Source organism: Salvia hispanica, chromosome 2, assembly GCF_023119035.1.
Source record: "Salvia hispanica cultivar TCC Black 2014 chromosome 2, UniMelb_Shisp_WGS_1.0, whole genome shotgun sequence".
Lineage (NCBI taxonomy): Eukaryota > Viridiplantae > Streptophyta > Magnoliopsida > Lamiales > Lamiaceae > Salvia > Salvia hispanica.
This window is the reverse complement of record NC_062966.1, coordinates 24291339-24305294: the sequence shown is the minus strand read 5'-3', so window position 1 is coordinate 24305294 and position 13956 is coordinate 24291339. Positions and strand designations below refer to the sequence as shown.

At 33.9% G+C, this 13956-nt stretch overlaps 2 protein-coding genes across 2 annotated transcripts; both read right to left on the bottom strand.

Moving 5' to 3' along the window:
- Window positions 1-291: 291 nt before the first annotated feature.
- On the bottom strand, window positions 292-2353 carry LOC125208565 (serine/threonine-protein kinase RIPK-like). Its single transcript, XM_048108204.1, has 5 exons — window positions 1922-2353; window positions 1668-1803; window positions 1449-1582; window positions 1239-1362; window positions 292-976 (listed from the first exon to the last, which is right to left on the bottom strand). The coding sequence occupies exons 1-5, from the start codon at window positions 2306-2308 to the stop codon at window positions 432-434; spliced, it is 1326 nt and encodes a 441-aa protein (XP_047964161.1). The 5' UTR covers window positions 2309-2353; the 3' UTR covers window positions 292-431.
- Window positions 2354-6283: 3930 nt separating this feature from the next.
- LOC125206550 (exportin-T-like) lies at window positions 6284-11836 on the bottom strand. The gene is made up of 14 exons (XM_048105797.1): window positions 10929-11836; window positions 10785-10881; window positions 10617-10706; window positions 10374-10478; window positions 9929-9988; window positions 9649-9711; window positions 9482-9577; window positions 8780-8944; window positions 8139-8312; window positions 7974-8039; window positions 7797-7895; window positions 7355-7501; window positions 6906-7082; window positions 6284-6817 (listed from the first exon to the last, which is right to left on the bottom strand). The coding sequence occupies exons 1-13, from the start codon at window positions 11474-11476 to the stop codon at window positions 6993-6995; spliced, it is 1800 nt and encodes a 599-aa protein (XP_047961754.1). The 5' UTR covers window positions 11477-11836; the 3' UTR covers window positions 6284-6817; window positions 6906-6992.
- Between the last annotated feature and the right edge of the window lie 2120 nt (window positions 11837-13956).

Here is a 13956-nt window from a genome sequence, read left to right as displayed (position 1 = left end):
CAATCCCACCTTTGGAATCTTGAATTCATGTTTTTTATGATATAGTACTATAAAATGCTCGAGCCAAAAAAGAAAGTAAACTAACAGTTAAAATAGTACATAAACATGGAAGATAACATCTAAATTACCCTATATTTTATGTAAAAAATGTGATGAGATTAATGGGGTAAGTTTGATTGGTAGAAGAGGAAAGTTGTGACATTGAATGCATTGCATAAACACTAAAAAACAAACACTTTCTAAAGATCAATCTCCAACTACAACAACATCAAAAAAAGGTAACATTAAAAGTGATCAAAAATGAAAATTTTCTTGACTTTTTCCACAACCAAAAAGGCCTTGAAGAAATATGAAAATTTCCTACACAACACAACTAAACAACCTAAATTTACATCAAAATCAACAAATAAAAATTAGCTCAATTCCCACTTTCATCTCCCTTCAATTCCTACACTAATCATCTCATTCTTGTAAGCTCTATACAAATGAGTATCGGTGTAGACGCCACGAGCCCTCATGGGATGCTTGTGTCTATAACCTTTCCTCCTCAACTTTCTCCCCGTCTCCTTCTCCACCTTCTTGTCGTCTTCGTCTCCATCTTCCTTGTGCTCTTTGATCTTTGCATCCGCCTTGCCCTCTGCAGACGCGATGTAGACAAAGGGCATGTCTCTGAGCTGCACGATAAGCTCCAAGATCTTGACAAGTTGGCTCATGGTTGGCCTAGATTTTGGGGAGTGGTTAAGGCATTGGTGAGCCAATGCAGCTACTTTCCGAGCTCCTTCGCTCGAGTATTGCCCCTCGAGGCGTGGGTCAATTATTGAGTCGAGCTTATGATGATCCTTCAAGTAAGGCTTTGCCCAGTCAACGAGATTCTGCTCTCTGGGAGGCCGTTTCTTGTCCATGGCACGCCTCCCAGTCAGCAGCTCGAGCAGGACTACTCCAAAGCTGTATACGTCGCTCTTTGTAGTCAAATGCCCTAGAACAAGGCGCAAAACATTTTATTTAGTAGAGTACTAGAATTGGGCCTATACCACCTTAAAAAAGTCGGATTAGGCGATAATGGGCCCACCAACATTACATACTGGAGCAAAATCATTTTCACTGAGTCGATGTGAGACTCTTAAATATGACACAAAAAATTATTATAATATCACTTCCTTATAAGGTTTTAAAAGGTCCAATAGTTTTATGTATTGAAGCAAGATCATTTACTAAGTTGATGTGGTACAAGATTTTACCTGTCATGATGTACTCTGGTGCTGCATAGCCATGTGTGCCCATTATGCGCGTTGACACATGTGTTTCATCTCCCTCCGGCCCATCCTTGGCCAACCCAAAGTCGGAGAGTCTCGCATTATAGTCCTAATATTCAAGAAAAAGGTGTACTATGTTAGGACAGGATAAAATGTGATATACACAGTATAGTAGAGAGAAAGAGTAGAATTTACCGAGTCGAGGAGGATGTTAGAAGTCTTGAAATCGCGGTAAATGACCGGTTTCTCTTCACCGTGAAGGAATGCTAGGCCTTTTGCTGCCCCTAGTGCGATCTTGATCCTAGTTTCCCATTCTAGCGAAGCATATCCTGTCAAAAAAATAAAGGAAGAAAATGAGTATTTTTGTCATTTTCAATGATAGTCAAACACGAGATGTAAAGAAAAAACATTTACTTCGAAATAGATGGTTTTCGAGATTGCCTCTGGCCATGTACTCATAGACGAGAAGCCGGTGGTCGTCTTCGCAGCAGTATCCGATCAATTTCACAAGGTGGGGGTGCTTCAGTTGCCCAAGAAGTACCACTTCCGTCTGTTTTTAAAATAAAATTAACATTAGTAAAATAGTTAATGTCTGAGGTGAAAGGTCTTTTTTTTTATTAAAAAGCTACGTTAAATTTTTATGGGATGGAGGGTGGGTGAATTCTCACCAGCCACTCCCTGAAGCCCTGATCGCCGTCAGGATCGAGGACCTTGACGGCGACAGCCTGCGGGCTGAGGCCCGGCCTGCACTTGTCGTCGACGAAGCCCTTGTGCACGGGCCCGAACCCGCCCTCCCCGAGGAAGTTGACGGACGAGAAGTCGCTGGTCATGAGCCGGAGCTCGGAGAATGTGAAGATGTGAAGATTCGCCGCGAATTTGGAGCTCGAGAGGTCGCTTAGGCAGAGGGGCGAGCCGGGATCGCTTATGTCGGAGAGGGAGATTCTTGAATTCGAGCTGTGGATTGCGACATGGATTCTTGAATCCATTTTTTGGGTGATTGTGGATTTCAGACAAGACGGGAGAATCCATCTCAATGTCTTGTTCTTGATTCCCATTTTTGTCTCTCTCTATAGAAATGAGTTTGTGTTATGGATTGAGAGGGATTGAATGAGGGGATATATATCGTGGGGAGAAAGGGATTTATGTGTCTTTTTCCAACATCAATTCTTGCCTTGACTTGGAAAAAAAAACTAGTATGAATGATGGTGAAGTAACTGTTGGAAATCAAGCTGTTGGAATTGGTTGATTTTTGGGTAAAAAGCCTAAATTGATTTTCCATGAGGTTTCTTGATTTAGTTTTTTGGGGCGACACGTTAGTCGCTATCTCCGAGTGGAATATTTATATATGTTCATATTGTAGATAGATTTTTTTAAATATGGCATGTATTATTTAATTATTAGACTTAATTGTACACATTATATATATGCCATGTATTATTTATTTTTAGATATGATTGTACACGTCTAATTTGACGTGTATAAATGTCCAAGTGTGGTTCATGAGTTGTGGATTTAAATAATTTATGTACAAATGGATGAATTCTATCATGATTTTGAAAATGCTCATTTAAATGAATTATTCTTATTCTATGTCAATCGGTCTATCATAAAAATCGGGTGCAAAGTCAATCGCCGGATTTTGGAAGCGGTTTTGAGTCTTTTAGCAACTCTTTGTTTAGTCTTTATAGTTTGGATTTTGCATGATAGATATTTTTTTATTTTCATTACATATTAAATAAGTAAAATCAATATAGTATTACATATTACTTATTAATAAATTATCCTCAAAAGTGAAAAAATGTGCAATATGACAATTAGAGGTGTAGGAATTTGTAAGGATAATTACTTTAAAATATTACTTCTATCCACGTAAAAATAGTCTTAATCTTAGATATATGAATTCTAATACAAAATTGATAGAGTAAGAGAGATATTAAAAATAAAATTGATCGAAGTATTGTTAGTGGAAAATGGAATTCATCCAAAATGAAAATATGTTTATTCTATTATTTTTTTATTTATTTTTACTAATATGTGGAATTCTTGACTCAATCAAATAGACATTTCCCTTAATTTATTAGTCAAAAAGCTTCTTACATCACTCCCCTGAGGAAGAATAAAAATGGGAAAATAAAGCACTATCGTCACTGCGTCACACGGTAGGGTCAAGTCAATATTCTAAAACTATAGTGGACTTTTAAATAATTGACATCAATATGCACATGCTTGGTAGTGTATTATTGTGTAGCAAATTTTGAATTCAAAATTATTAATTAAACGCGTATATGCTAGAATAATTAATTACATTTCGTGAAATTTTAAAACTACCCTGATATAAAATTTACTCTAGGTATTGAGTTTATTTAGACCATCTCCAACTATATTCTAAAAATGAATTTTGATTAACTACATTTCGTGAAATTTTAAAACTACCCTGGTACAAAATTTACTCTAGGTATTGAGTTTATTTAGACCATCTCCAACTATATTCTAAAAATGAATTTTGATTAACTACATTTCGTGAAATTTTAAAACTACCCTGGTACAAAATTTACTCTAGGTATTGAGTTTATTTAGACCATCTTCAACTATACTCTAAAAATGAGTTTTGATGTACTGAAATCTTCTCCAACTATACACCAAACTCAAACTCATTTTTTTTTGTTTATGGTGAAACAACACCAAATATAGTGTTGCTGCAAAAAATTGTGAGACAAAAATTCAAAAATTATGTAAATTTTGAATTTGGTATAAATGGTTTGAGTAAAAATTACTTTTTGGTATGACGTATACTCAAAAATGAGTTTGAGTTTCGTATAAATGATTGGAGATGGTCTTAATACGTACTACTATAATTTAGGTAGAGGATAAAGAGAATGGACACCAAAATGACACATACAGTAACTGCATTCACTCTTTTGCTAGACAATATGTTGATTTTTATTTGGTCTAAACATGACGAAGTACAATTAGTTAATACACTGAATTAAATTTTGTTTTTTTCTAACTGAACTATAAAATAAGTCAAGAAAGTCAGAAATTAACACAAGTAGATAATAAATTGATATTAATTACTTTATTGATTTTATTCTGTAATTTGACGTCAGTATTAGTTGCAATATTATTAACAAAGATTATAGAAATTGGCAAACAAATATTAATGACATCAGTTTGGCATCATGAGTGATCCAGTCCTATTTTACAACCAATCTATTTCTTAATTTCTCAAATATTTTGTTAACAATGTCAATGCATCACTCACTTTTCAAGTCGGCTAAGATTTCCATATTTTAAGTCAAATTGTGTAGCAACAATTATTTTTTGTTTTTTTTTAACTTTATTTAAATTGAACTATATAATCGAGTCAAGTTTAAAAGAATTTAATTGTGTGTGTGTGTGTGTTATTTGTATCAGAAAAAAAAATTCAAGCTTGATTCGTTTGAATAGATCAGTTTTGAATTAGTAAATATTATACTAGTAATAAGTATCAAACTTAGAAAATATGGGGAGATCTTTGAAATAATCTACTTTATCAATTTTTTTCAGATACGGTTGTTATAATGCGTTACAGAGACAAATTTAATTACTGTTAGCGTCTGAAAACTTAAATTGTAATGATTTCTAGCTATACAACTAAGATTTAATTTAATTCGATGATAATTAGCACGTTGGTGAATTTTATTGACTAATATTAATATTGCCCTATTTAATTGAAAATGACTTTATTATACTATTAATAGCTAAGGTGACAAGTGGAATATCTTAAAGCAGAATTATCATTCAGGTGGCTTAAGATGTTTCCCATTGGCCATCGCAATGCAAAAATCTAAAGTCATATGTTACCAAATTCTTGATTAATGAATTTATTTTTGTTGTGAACTTTAGGGGAAAAAAGTGTGACGAGAGTTGAATTTTATTTAATTTTTTTCGTCTGAGGTTTAAGATTGCATATCTCATCAATACGTCGAGCAATTTTTTAACTTTTTATTAGTTCAAGTAGTGTAAGAAGTCAATAATCAAAAGCTATATCTGAAATTATAAGAAGAAAATCGAGTTTTATTCATAAATGTTAAAAACAAGTTGCAGAAAACAAATTAATACTTTCAATTGCTGCTATACTCCGCCGCATTATATATCAAAATTTCCTCAATTTATTAAATTCGTAATCAGTCCTAATCGAGTTTCCAATTTCTTCTATTATAATTTTATTTTCTACGCGTGATTATTACATTATAAACAGTCTCACATTATAAACATGAAAGGAAATTCTAAAATATTAATCGAAACTCGACTCGTATGAATGATTTCCAATCTGGTCGTGGGTCAATTCAAATAGTAAATTGATAATCATAATCAATTATTTCACATGTATGATGTATCCAAATAAAAACTTAAATTATCAACTGACACGCTTATTATGCTATAATAAATAAATAGATTTTTAAGTTGTAACCATAAAATTATCCAAAAAATACTGTTTGCATGACTCGATAAAAATGCACAATCATGAGAAATTATACACGCCCTGCAACAACTCTAATTTAATATAAATAATAACAATAAATTATTATTATTATTATTATTATTATAAAGGGGAGAGAGAGAGAGAGAGAGAGAGAGAGAGAGAGAGAGAGATTTAACAAGTGATGTAAAAATTGGTTACATCATTCCGATTACAAATTAAATGATTATTGATATTTAGTACTCCAGTGGAAAATGTGAACAAATAAACCTACTAGAGATTTAATTGTCAAAAAGTTTGAATCAATAATGATTATTAACAAAATAGTCCAGTTCAAAATCCAATTTTTCAGATTAATAAAATGTTTATATTTTATTTGAAATCTGAATTCTTATCATATACTACCACTGTTAACTTGATGATCATCATTACAAAGAAAAGAAATTTGGAATGCCATCCATGTAGACTTGCAACAACAAACATTTTCAACCACAAATAGGCCTTAAATCATCGACATTATATATAAACATAAAAAAATCGTGGTCCAGAAAAAAGAAAATCCAACATCTAAATGATGAAAGAATTGGCTTGATTTCTACTATGATCACAAGAATATCAGAGAATCCGACAACAATCATAATATTTTTTAACACTAAATATGTCAAGATTCACCACTAGCATAGCAACAACTTCTTCATTCACACTTCATAATAGGAAAACGATTGTAGTGGAAAGCAGCTCAACTCGATCACATATGAGTCGCTTCGTATGAAAACAATGAATGAAATGAAGAAGATCGTGTAACGGGAACTAATTTATAAAGACTGATGATGAAAACAAAATCTGCTCATTTTCACACTAGGGACGGGCAAAGGAAGTAAAAGGGAATGTAGAGTTTTAAAAACCAAATCTACTATTTCCTCGTAATATGGAAGATAGAACCTGAGGTCCAGAGGCATCGCCTTCTTGAGGGCGTTCTTTGCTGATACTCTCCCTTAGATGATGTGAACGAAACAAAACTGAAGTCACATGGAAATAACGAACATCCACGGATCTCCACCATCCATGGTGACCAACGAATCATATGTACACGAAAAGAGACCTGCAAATTTCAGGCAATTAAGTAGGTGTCACACATTAAAGTTAAGTTCTTAGATGGCTACTCAAAATTAAAGTGGGGCGGGACGAACCTTTGATGGATAAATATTGAACAGCGACGTCTGTAACATTAGGGTCTTTAGTGTTACATGGAGCCAGAAAGAATACATGACGTTTTGCTATCTGAAAACCAAGCTGCCATTTTGTAGTGGTCTCAACCTTTCTATGAGGGACTGGTAGAAGGACTTCAGTGCCTTGAAGTCATTGCCCTAATAACGAACACAACATAACAACGGATCAAATAACTGAGCTGCCTAAAACATTTTGGTCCGCAGTTCTCTACTCAATCACTGAATAAATTTACTCTTGTGTTTCTGACAGTTGGGAATTATCTTATTCTATATGGCTCGATGTCAGTTTTGGAAGCATCAGCGGATTTTGACCTAATCAGATGCTATGGAGATTTGGATGCATAAACAGTTAGGGACCTGAAAACTAATCCTAGCACGGCCAGGAAAGTATTGAAAGCATTAAACTGTACCTGCAGCGTTTGACAATACTGTTCGGCCAAGTCTTGAGGGCAATGTATACTTGGAAAACACTTTGATACGAAATGAAGAAGAAAATCATTGCCAAATTTCTCATACATGACCTTTTGGGCAGTTACTATTTCACCAAATAAGAGGACCTGTCAAAAATGCCACAAGAAGAAAAAAAGGATGTGATTACGCATGCATTGGACAAACGATAGTAGACAATGAGAAGAAGCAGAGCATCAAACACCAGCTAAGAGAATATGATCTCCTCTTTATATACATATTCTTTTAGATGTGCCGTATATTAATTTATAAGAAAGACATACAGTTGAGATATATAAAGTACATACGTACTTATTTGGTAAAATTCAAAAATTTTAATCAATGAATGGTGAAAACAAATTGATACATAGCTAAAATTTGATCTGATCTGGACAATAAGCTTACAGTATTTGCATCACGAAACTCAAAGGATTTATCAAGCACACTGTACAGGCAACAATTGACTGCAAATGTCTCGATTATGAACTTCTGAAAACCAGGGACCTGAAAAATAGACCTACTTTCAGTATTATGAATAGATTGACAAAGCATAAATAATAGTAGGCACTCCAAGTACGATACCGTTTCTTTGCCATAAGGAACAGAGCACCAGTCCTTGATTAGCCTAATGAATACTTGAACACATGCCTGAAATTAACAAAATTTTATTTATTAAACCCCCACTACCGACATCAAGCACAAATGTTGTAAAACAAATCTATGAAATGCAAGAATTAGACATTGTACCTTTCTAATATTGATATCCTTATGATTGCAAGAATTATGTAGCAGCAAATGCATCATCAACTCAAGGTGCGGAGTACTTTTAGGGGACAAGAAGACTGAAGAAAGCTCATGTGTAGCAATAACATTTAGAAATATAAAGAATGTTTTTTGAAGCTCTTGCAATTCACGAATTTCCTGAAACAAAATACAAATTGAGATTCACAACACAGTTGATTGTGAAATGCAATGGAGAGATTTGGATTAAAGTAGACATCAGGCTAATTGATAATCTGATATGTTGGCCTTAATGCATACTAGTATGTAAAAAAGGTATAATTTGCCAATGAAATCATGTCATTTCAAGCAAATTGTCCAGGAAGCAATTTTTGCAAAAAGTCCATATGCATATCCCCACACAAGAAACTGAACAAGCGATTCAAACACCTAATGTTAAATGAAATCTATAATGGTATGCTTCCAGCCAAGAGAGACAGGGTACATAATAGTGATACATGGTTCAAACTGCTTATCTGCTGCGAGAAGCTTCAATTTTACTGCGCGTTAACTTAAGAATAAGCCCATATTACATCATGCTGCATAGTCCTTGTAACGATAATTTTCAATTTATCAACTCAAATAACATCAGGAGCTAGTTCACATACCTCACCGCAGCTGCCTGGCCCTGACTGAATATCATTCCTTGGGAGAATACTGAATGCCCTACTAGCAATAACAGGGTACACAGCTTCCAAGATGTCACGGGCTTCGGTAGCAAATTTGCAGATGAGTTGATTCAGAAGTACGAGAAAACCCACCAATTCCTTCGGCTGAAAAAAAAGCATTATAAAGCTTCATGACATCAACTTTATAACATAGCAACAAAGTAGATTACTGATTGTGCATATAACTTTATTTCAGAAATCATCACTATTAACTGAGACATTTTAAAGAAAATATGTTCATTTGCATCCCAACCTCAAATCAGTAACTACTTAATGAGGCTGAATGAGAAACATATGGAGTATTGACATATTCCCAGTGGAGAGTATAGTTTCATACAAGAACAGTATATCTAAACCATACAAGCCCAATGATTAGAACATGCACACATCCCATTCAGTATCCTAGCTAGATATTTTACTGAATACGTAAATGCAAATGTAAAATCATCAAACATACAAAATCACGGGCACATCAGAAAGTTCAAAACATCGACCATTTATTTCAGAACATATTAACAAGAACTCGGTGCAACTTTTATGAGTAACTCACATACATCCTCGTAAGAAGTTTAGAATAAAAAATGTAGTAAAAAATAGTGAAATGAGATTTGAGAAAAATGATTAAGAGGCAAATCTTTATACCTCACTTTCTAATAGCAACTGGCCCAGTGCATTTGGAAGATAAGGAAATATTGAAGGTCCTAGAATGTCGACCATACGATGAATGAAAGATGTAACCTAGAAAAGTAATGCGTCGTTAGAAAGAGTTTGAAATATGGAAATCAAGTCGAGAGATATGCAACTCTTACCTTACTTCTCAGGGGTTCTACCTTAGGGAAGACAACAAGAATTTGCAGGAGGATATCCAAAGTCTGGAATAGATTATAAGTCATCAGAGTGTAAGCATATCATGAGAGAGAGAGAGAGAGAAAGAAGGGAGAGTGGTTGATGGCATTGAGAAAAAAGGGAGAAAACTAGGTGTACATTAATATAGTAGGAACATAGTACTTGCCATTTTTCCAACACATTATTTTTTGCCACACTAGATAACTAAATCAATTACAAAAGAAGGCAAAACTTAACAGTTACCTTTTTAAACATGAGACCAATTCCAGGGCGGGTGGTAGTTACCAGACGCTGACTGAAGCCCTAATCACACAAAAGTCATAAGTTTGTAGCAAATACTTGCATAAAACAGGTACAACCATATCCCTACAGGCCCAAAGTACGTTTTATGGTCACAAAGTAACCAAAAATATATGTTGCCAAGAATGTGACATTTTTCCTGAAAATAAATGTGGATCAAACTTCTAGATAGCCACGAAGTATGTTTCAACCAAAAATATGTCAAGAATGTGACATCTTACGCAAAAAATGTGGATCATTAAGCATTTCATTACCCTAAAACAAATTTACTTGCACCAACAGAAATAGGAAAATGAGACAAAGCCTATTTCACTATAACATGAAAAAGAAATAGACATAACCTAACAAGCACTATATGACATGAGATACTTGAGATATAGATGAATACCTTGCTAAGGGCATTAATAGCCATAACTGTTTGCTGCATATTTTCAATCTGCAGAAGAGACTCTTCAGGATGCTGAGGCTTAGCATTTAAGAGGGCCGCCTCAACCTGCAAAATCATAAATTTGCAATTAAGTGTGGTTTTTCCACCATACTACAAATCCACAGAAGGTAAAATTCCTTCTCCACAGCTACAAAATCCCAATGTAACTTAAAAGAAAAGGTACTATCATACGCAAACTTTGACCTGCTGGCAAAGAGGAGTCAGCAATGCCGAGAGATAATCAGACTGTTTCTCAAGGGGTACATCTTCCATCCCGATTAACAAGCCAATTGCCTAAAAGAACAAGAAGACAACATCAGATAACAGAACCCCTATCTTATTGAATCAAAAGCATTTATGTATATAACTGACCTCAAAAATGTGACTTCCATCTTCAGATAGTGAAACGTCGTCTGAGAGCCTGCCCATTCTTGTGAATCGGGCAACTGTATCCTGTAGGCTCTGGTATTTGTTGTGCACAAAATGTGTCAAGAGTGAAAACAAATAAATAGTAGCATCTTCTTTCCTGCCTTAGCCACATCATCCCCACTACGCGGATAATCCAAGCTAATTAACTCATCATCCATCACATTCAAAACCCGACAAAACATATCAATCACAGCAGCTCCTTTACTCAGTTTATGCAAGAAATCAACAAAAACAGATTGCCAGATTTCCGGATACTCATAACTAATCAATGTCACAAAAACCTGGGCAAGCTTATTCTTTACAAACGAAGGGCTCTCGAAAATCCTCCCCGCATTAGTGTCATTGGCATGGACAGGTTCGCCACACGCCATCGAAAACACGGATTTCCGAATCAAATCCTTCTCCTCCAACGACATTGAAGGGTACCTAACTCGAAGAATCTCATGGAGGCACTGCAAACACCAAAACTTAACCTCCACTAGGTTCGAAACACAAAACTTTTCTATACAAATGCTACAAATTGATGGCCTATCCTTAACTTGCTGAATAAAGGCAGCTGCTTGTTCTTTTAGCACCGAATTAATCGAGCCGGATTCATCAAAGCTTATCAGAATGGCCTTTTCCAGATCATCCATTACTCGCTAAAAACCCTAAACCCTAGAATCAGACCTTCAAAACCCTCAAAAACCAATTCCCGATTGCCAAACTCAACTTAGTTCTACCAATAAACTCGATTTCTCCACTCCTTTATCAAATTGATCGAATGAACAGAGCCTACATACCTTTAATTAAAGAGATGTTTTTTATTATAGAGAGAGCTTGGATTTTGAGCAAAGATTCAACAATGAGGTGCATCCGAGTTTATCAGACTTCGAATATATCGGTGAATATATATTTGTGTGCAGATTGATACACGATTTAAGAGAGAGAAAACGATTGAAGGGCGAATTTAGAGAGAGACAGTGAAGGTGAAGGAGAGGTTTATATAAAGACTGAAGAAGAGAGAAAAAGCTGAGGAAGATGGATTTTCAGTGAATTCATATTTATAGCTCTCCTCTTTTTTATTAATAAAATTTACATAAAAATATTGAATGTTGATTTCTTTGCTTTATATGATTTCCTTCTAATTCTCAACTAAATATTTGCTAGGGATGGTGCCATTTGAGGATTGGCCACACTTTCATTGAGGATTTACGTGTAAAGATATTACTCCCTCAGTCCCGGATAATTAGGATCACTTTGACCGGATACGAGTTTTAAGAATTGTAATGAAAAGTGGGTTGAAAAAGTTAGTGAAATGTGGGTCCTACCTTTATATATTAGTTTTATAATAAAATGTGAGTAGGAATGAGTTAGTGGAATATGGGGTCCACTACCAAAAATAATAAAAGTGAAGTAGGACAAATTATGTGAGACGGACCGAAATGGAAATTTGGGACGAATTATATGGGACGGAGGGAGTACTCCTATAAGGTATAAAGATTGAGACAATAAAACTTAAAATTAATCGATAAAACGTATCTTTTCTAATTAATATGTCGAAGGTTCAAGTCACTATGATCACTAAGATGAGATCTCATCGTTTGAAAATATATTTATGTTCATTCTGTAAAGATATTACTCCTATAACGTACTATAAAGATTCAGACATTAAAATTAAAGTTAGTTGATAAAATGTATATCTTCTGATTAATATGTCGAAGGTTCAAGTCAGATCACTAAGATGTTAATGTACTCCCACCGTCCTAAGTAAGATGATCATTCCTTGAACGGTAAGATATTTTATGCAATTTTATTTTCTGTATTAAATGGAGAGAATAAAGTACTAAAAGACAATGAATAAAAACGGTTCAATTTTTAATAATAGGTCATTGTGGTTGTGACAAACTAAAAAGAAAAATGGATCATCTTTGGTGAGACGGACAAAGTACTTATTACCATTACTCTATTGAAAATAATACTCCTTTCGTCCTCTAAAAATGAAAACTATTTCTTTTTTAGTATCCCCTAAAAATATAAACTTTTCATTTATGAAAATTTCTTTCTCTCTAATGATTGGGACTCATATTTTAATATCACACTTTTCTTTTGAGCTCTATTATTTTTTTAATTTTGCGTTAAAATATTTATATTCTCAAAAGTTTATATTTAAGGGACAGAGAGTAATAATTAAAAATTCTATACGAAACTATGATTCAAGTGGGCTTTATAATTTGGGCTTTTAACGTGTTCGACGTTTGTCCATTAAAACCGTTGAAAGCCCAACGTTGGGCCTAAACACATTGACATTAACATAAAAATGATTGTATTCTTACAATAATTAAGATTTTTTTATCTATATGATTTCATGTCAATATACATCTAGATATTTGTATACACTGATTATAGTCTTCCTGTTGTATAAATTATGTACTTGACACGTATATACAACGTGTTTTAAATTTTCAATGTTAATAGTATTATAAAATACAACACCAAATGTAAATGATAAAAAAACGGCAACAATTTAGAAACCAAAAAAAAGTGATTTAATTGCATTGTATGGACACAGGAAAACAGGGGAGGGATTCACACAAAACGACACAGTTTTGTGTTGTAAAGAGAGAGACAGCTCCAAGAAAATTGGGGCCTTGATTCATTAGAATTAGGTCGACTTATTTTTGGAATCTTATTTTGCCACAATCAACGCACGCCTCTATCCTCTTGATTTAATTTGACCATTAATTGATTACTATTGTACCAGGAAGTACTCTCTCCGTTCCACGGTAATAGAGATATTTGATTTCTGCACTCATTTTAAAAAAATGATATTAAATAATTAAAATTGAAAGAGAGTAAAGTAAGAGAGTAGAATGTAGAAAAGAATCTTATCTATAATATATTCTCTCCTATTTTACTTTTTTTCATTTTAATTATTTATAATTATTTTTTGAAAATGAGTGCGCAAAATGAAATGCCTACAGAACGGATAGAGTAGTTGATAATTCATTCTCTCAATCTATCAATAGTATCTATTGTCATCACATGTTATACGCTTCAAATTACGATTAAGTCTGTGATTATTAATTAATTTGACTATAATAAATAATTGGCATTAACAACAAAATTATAAGGA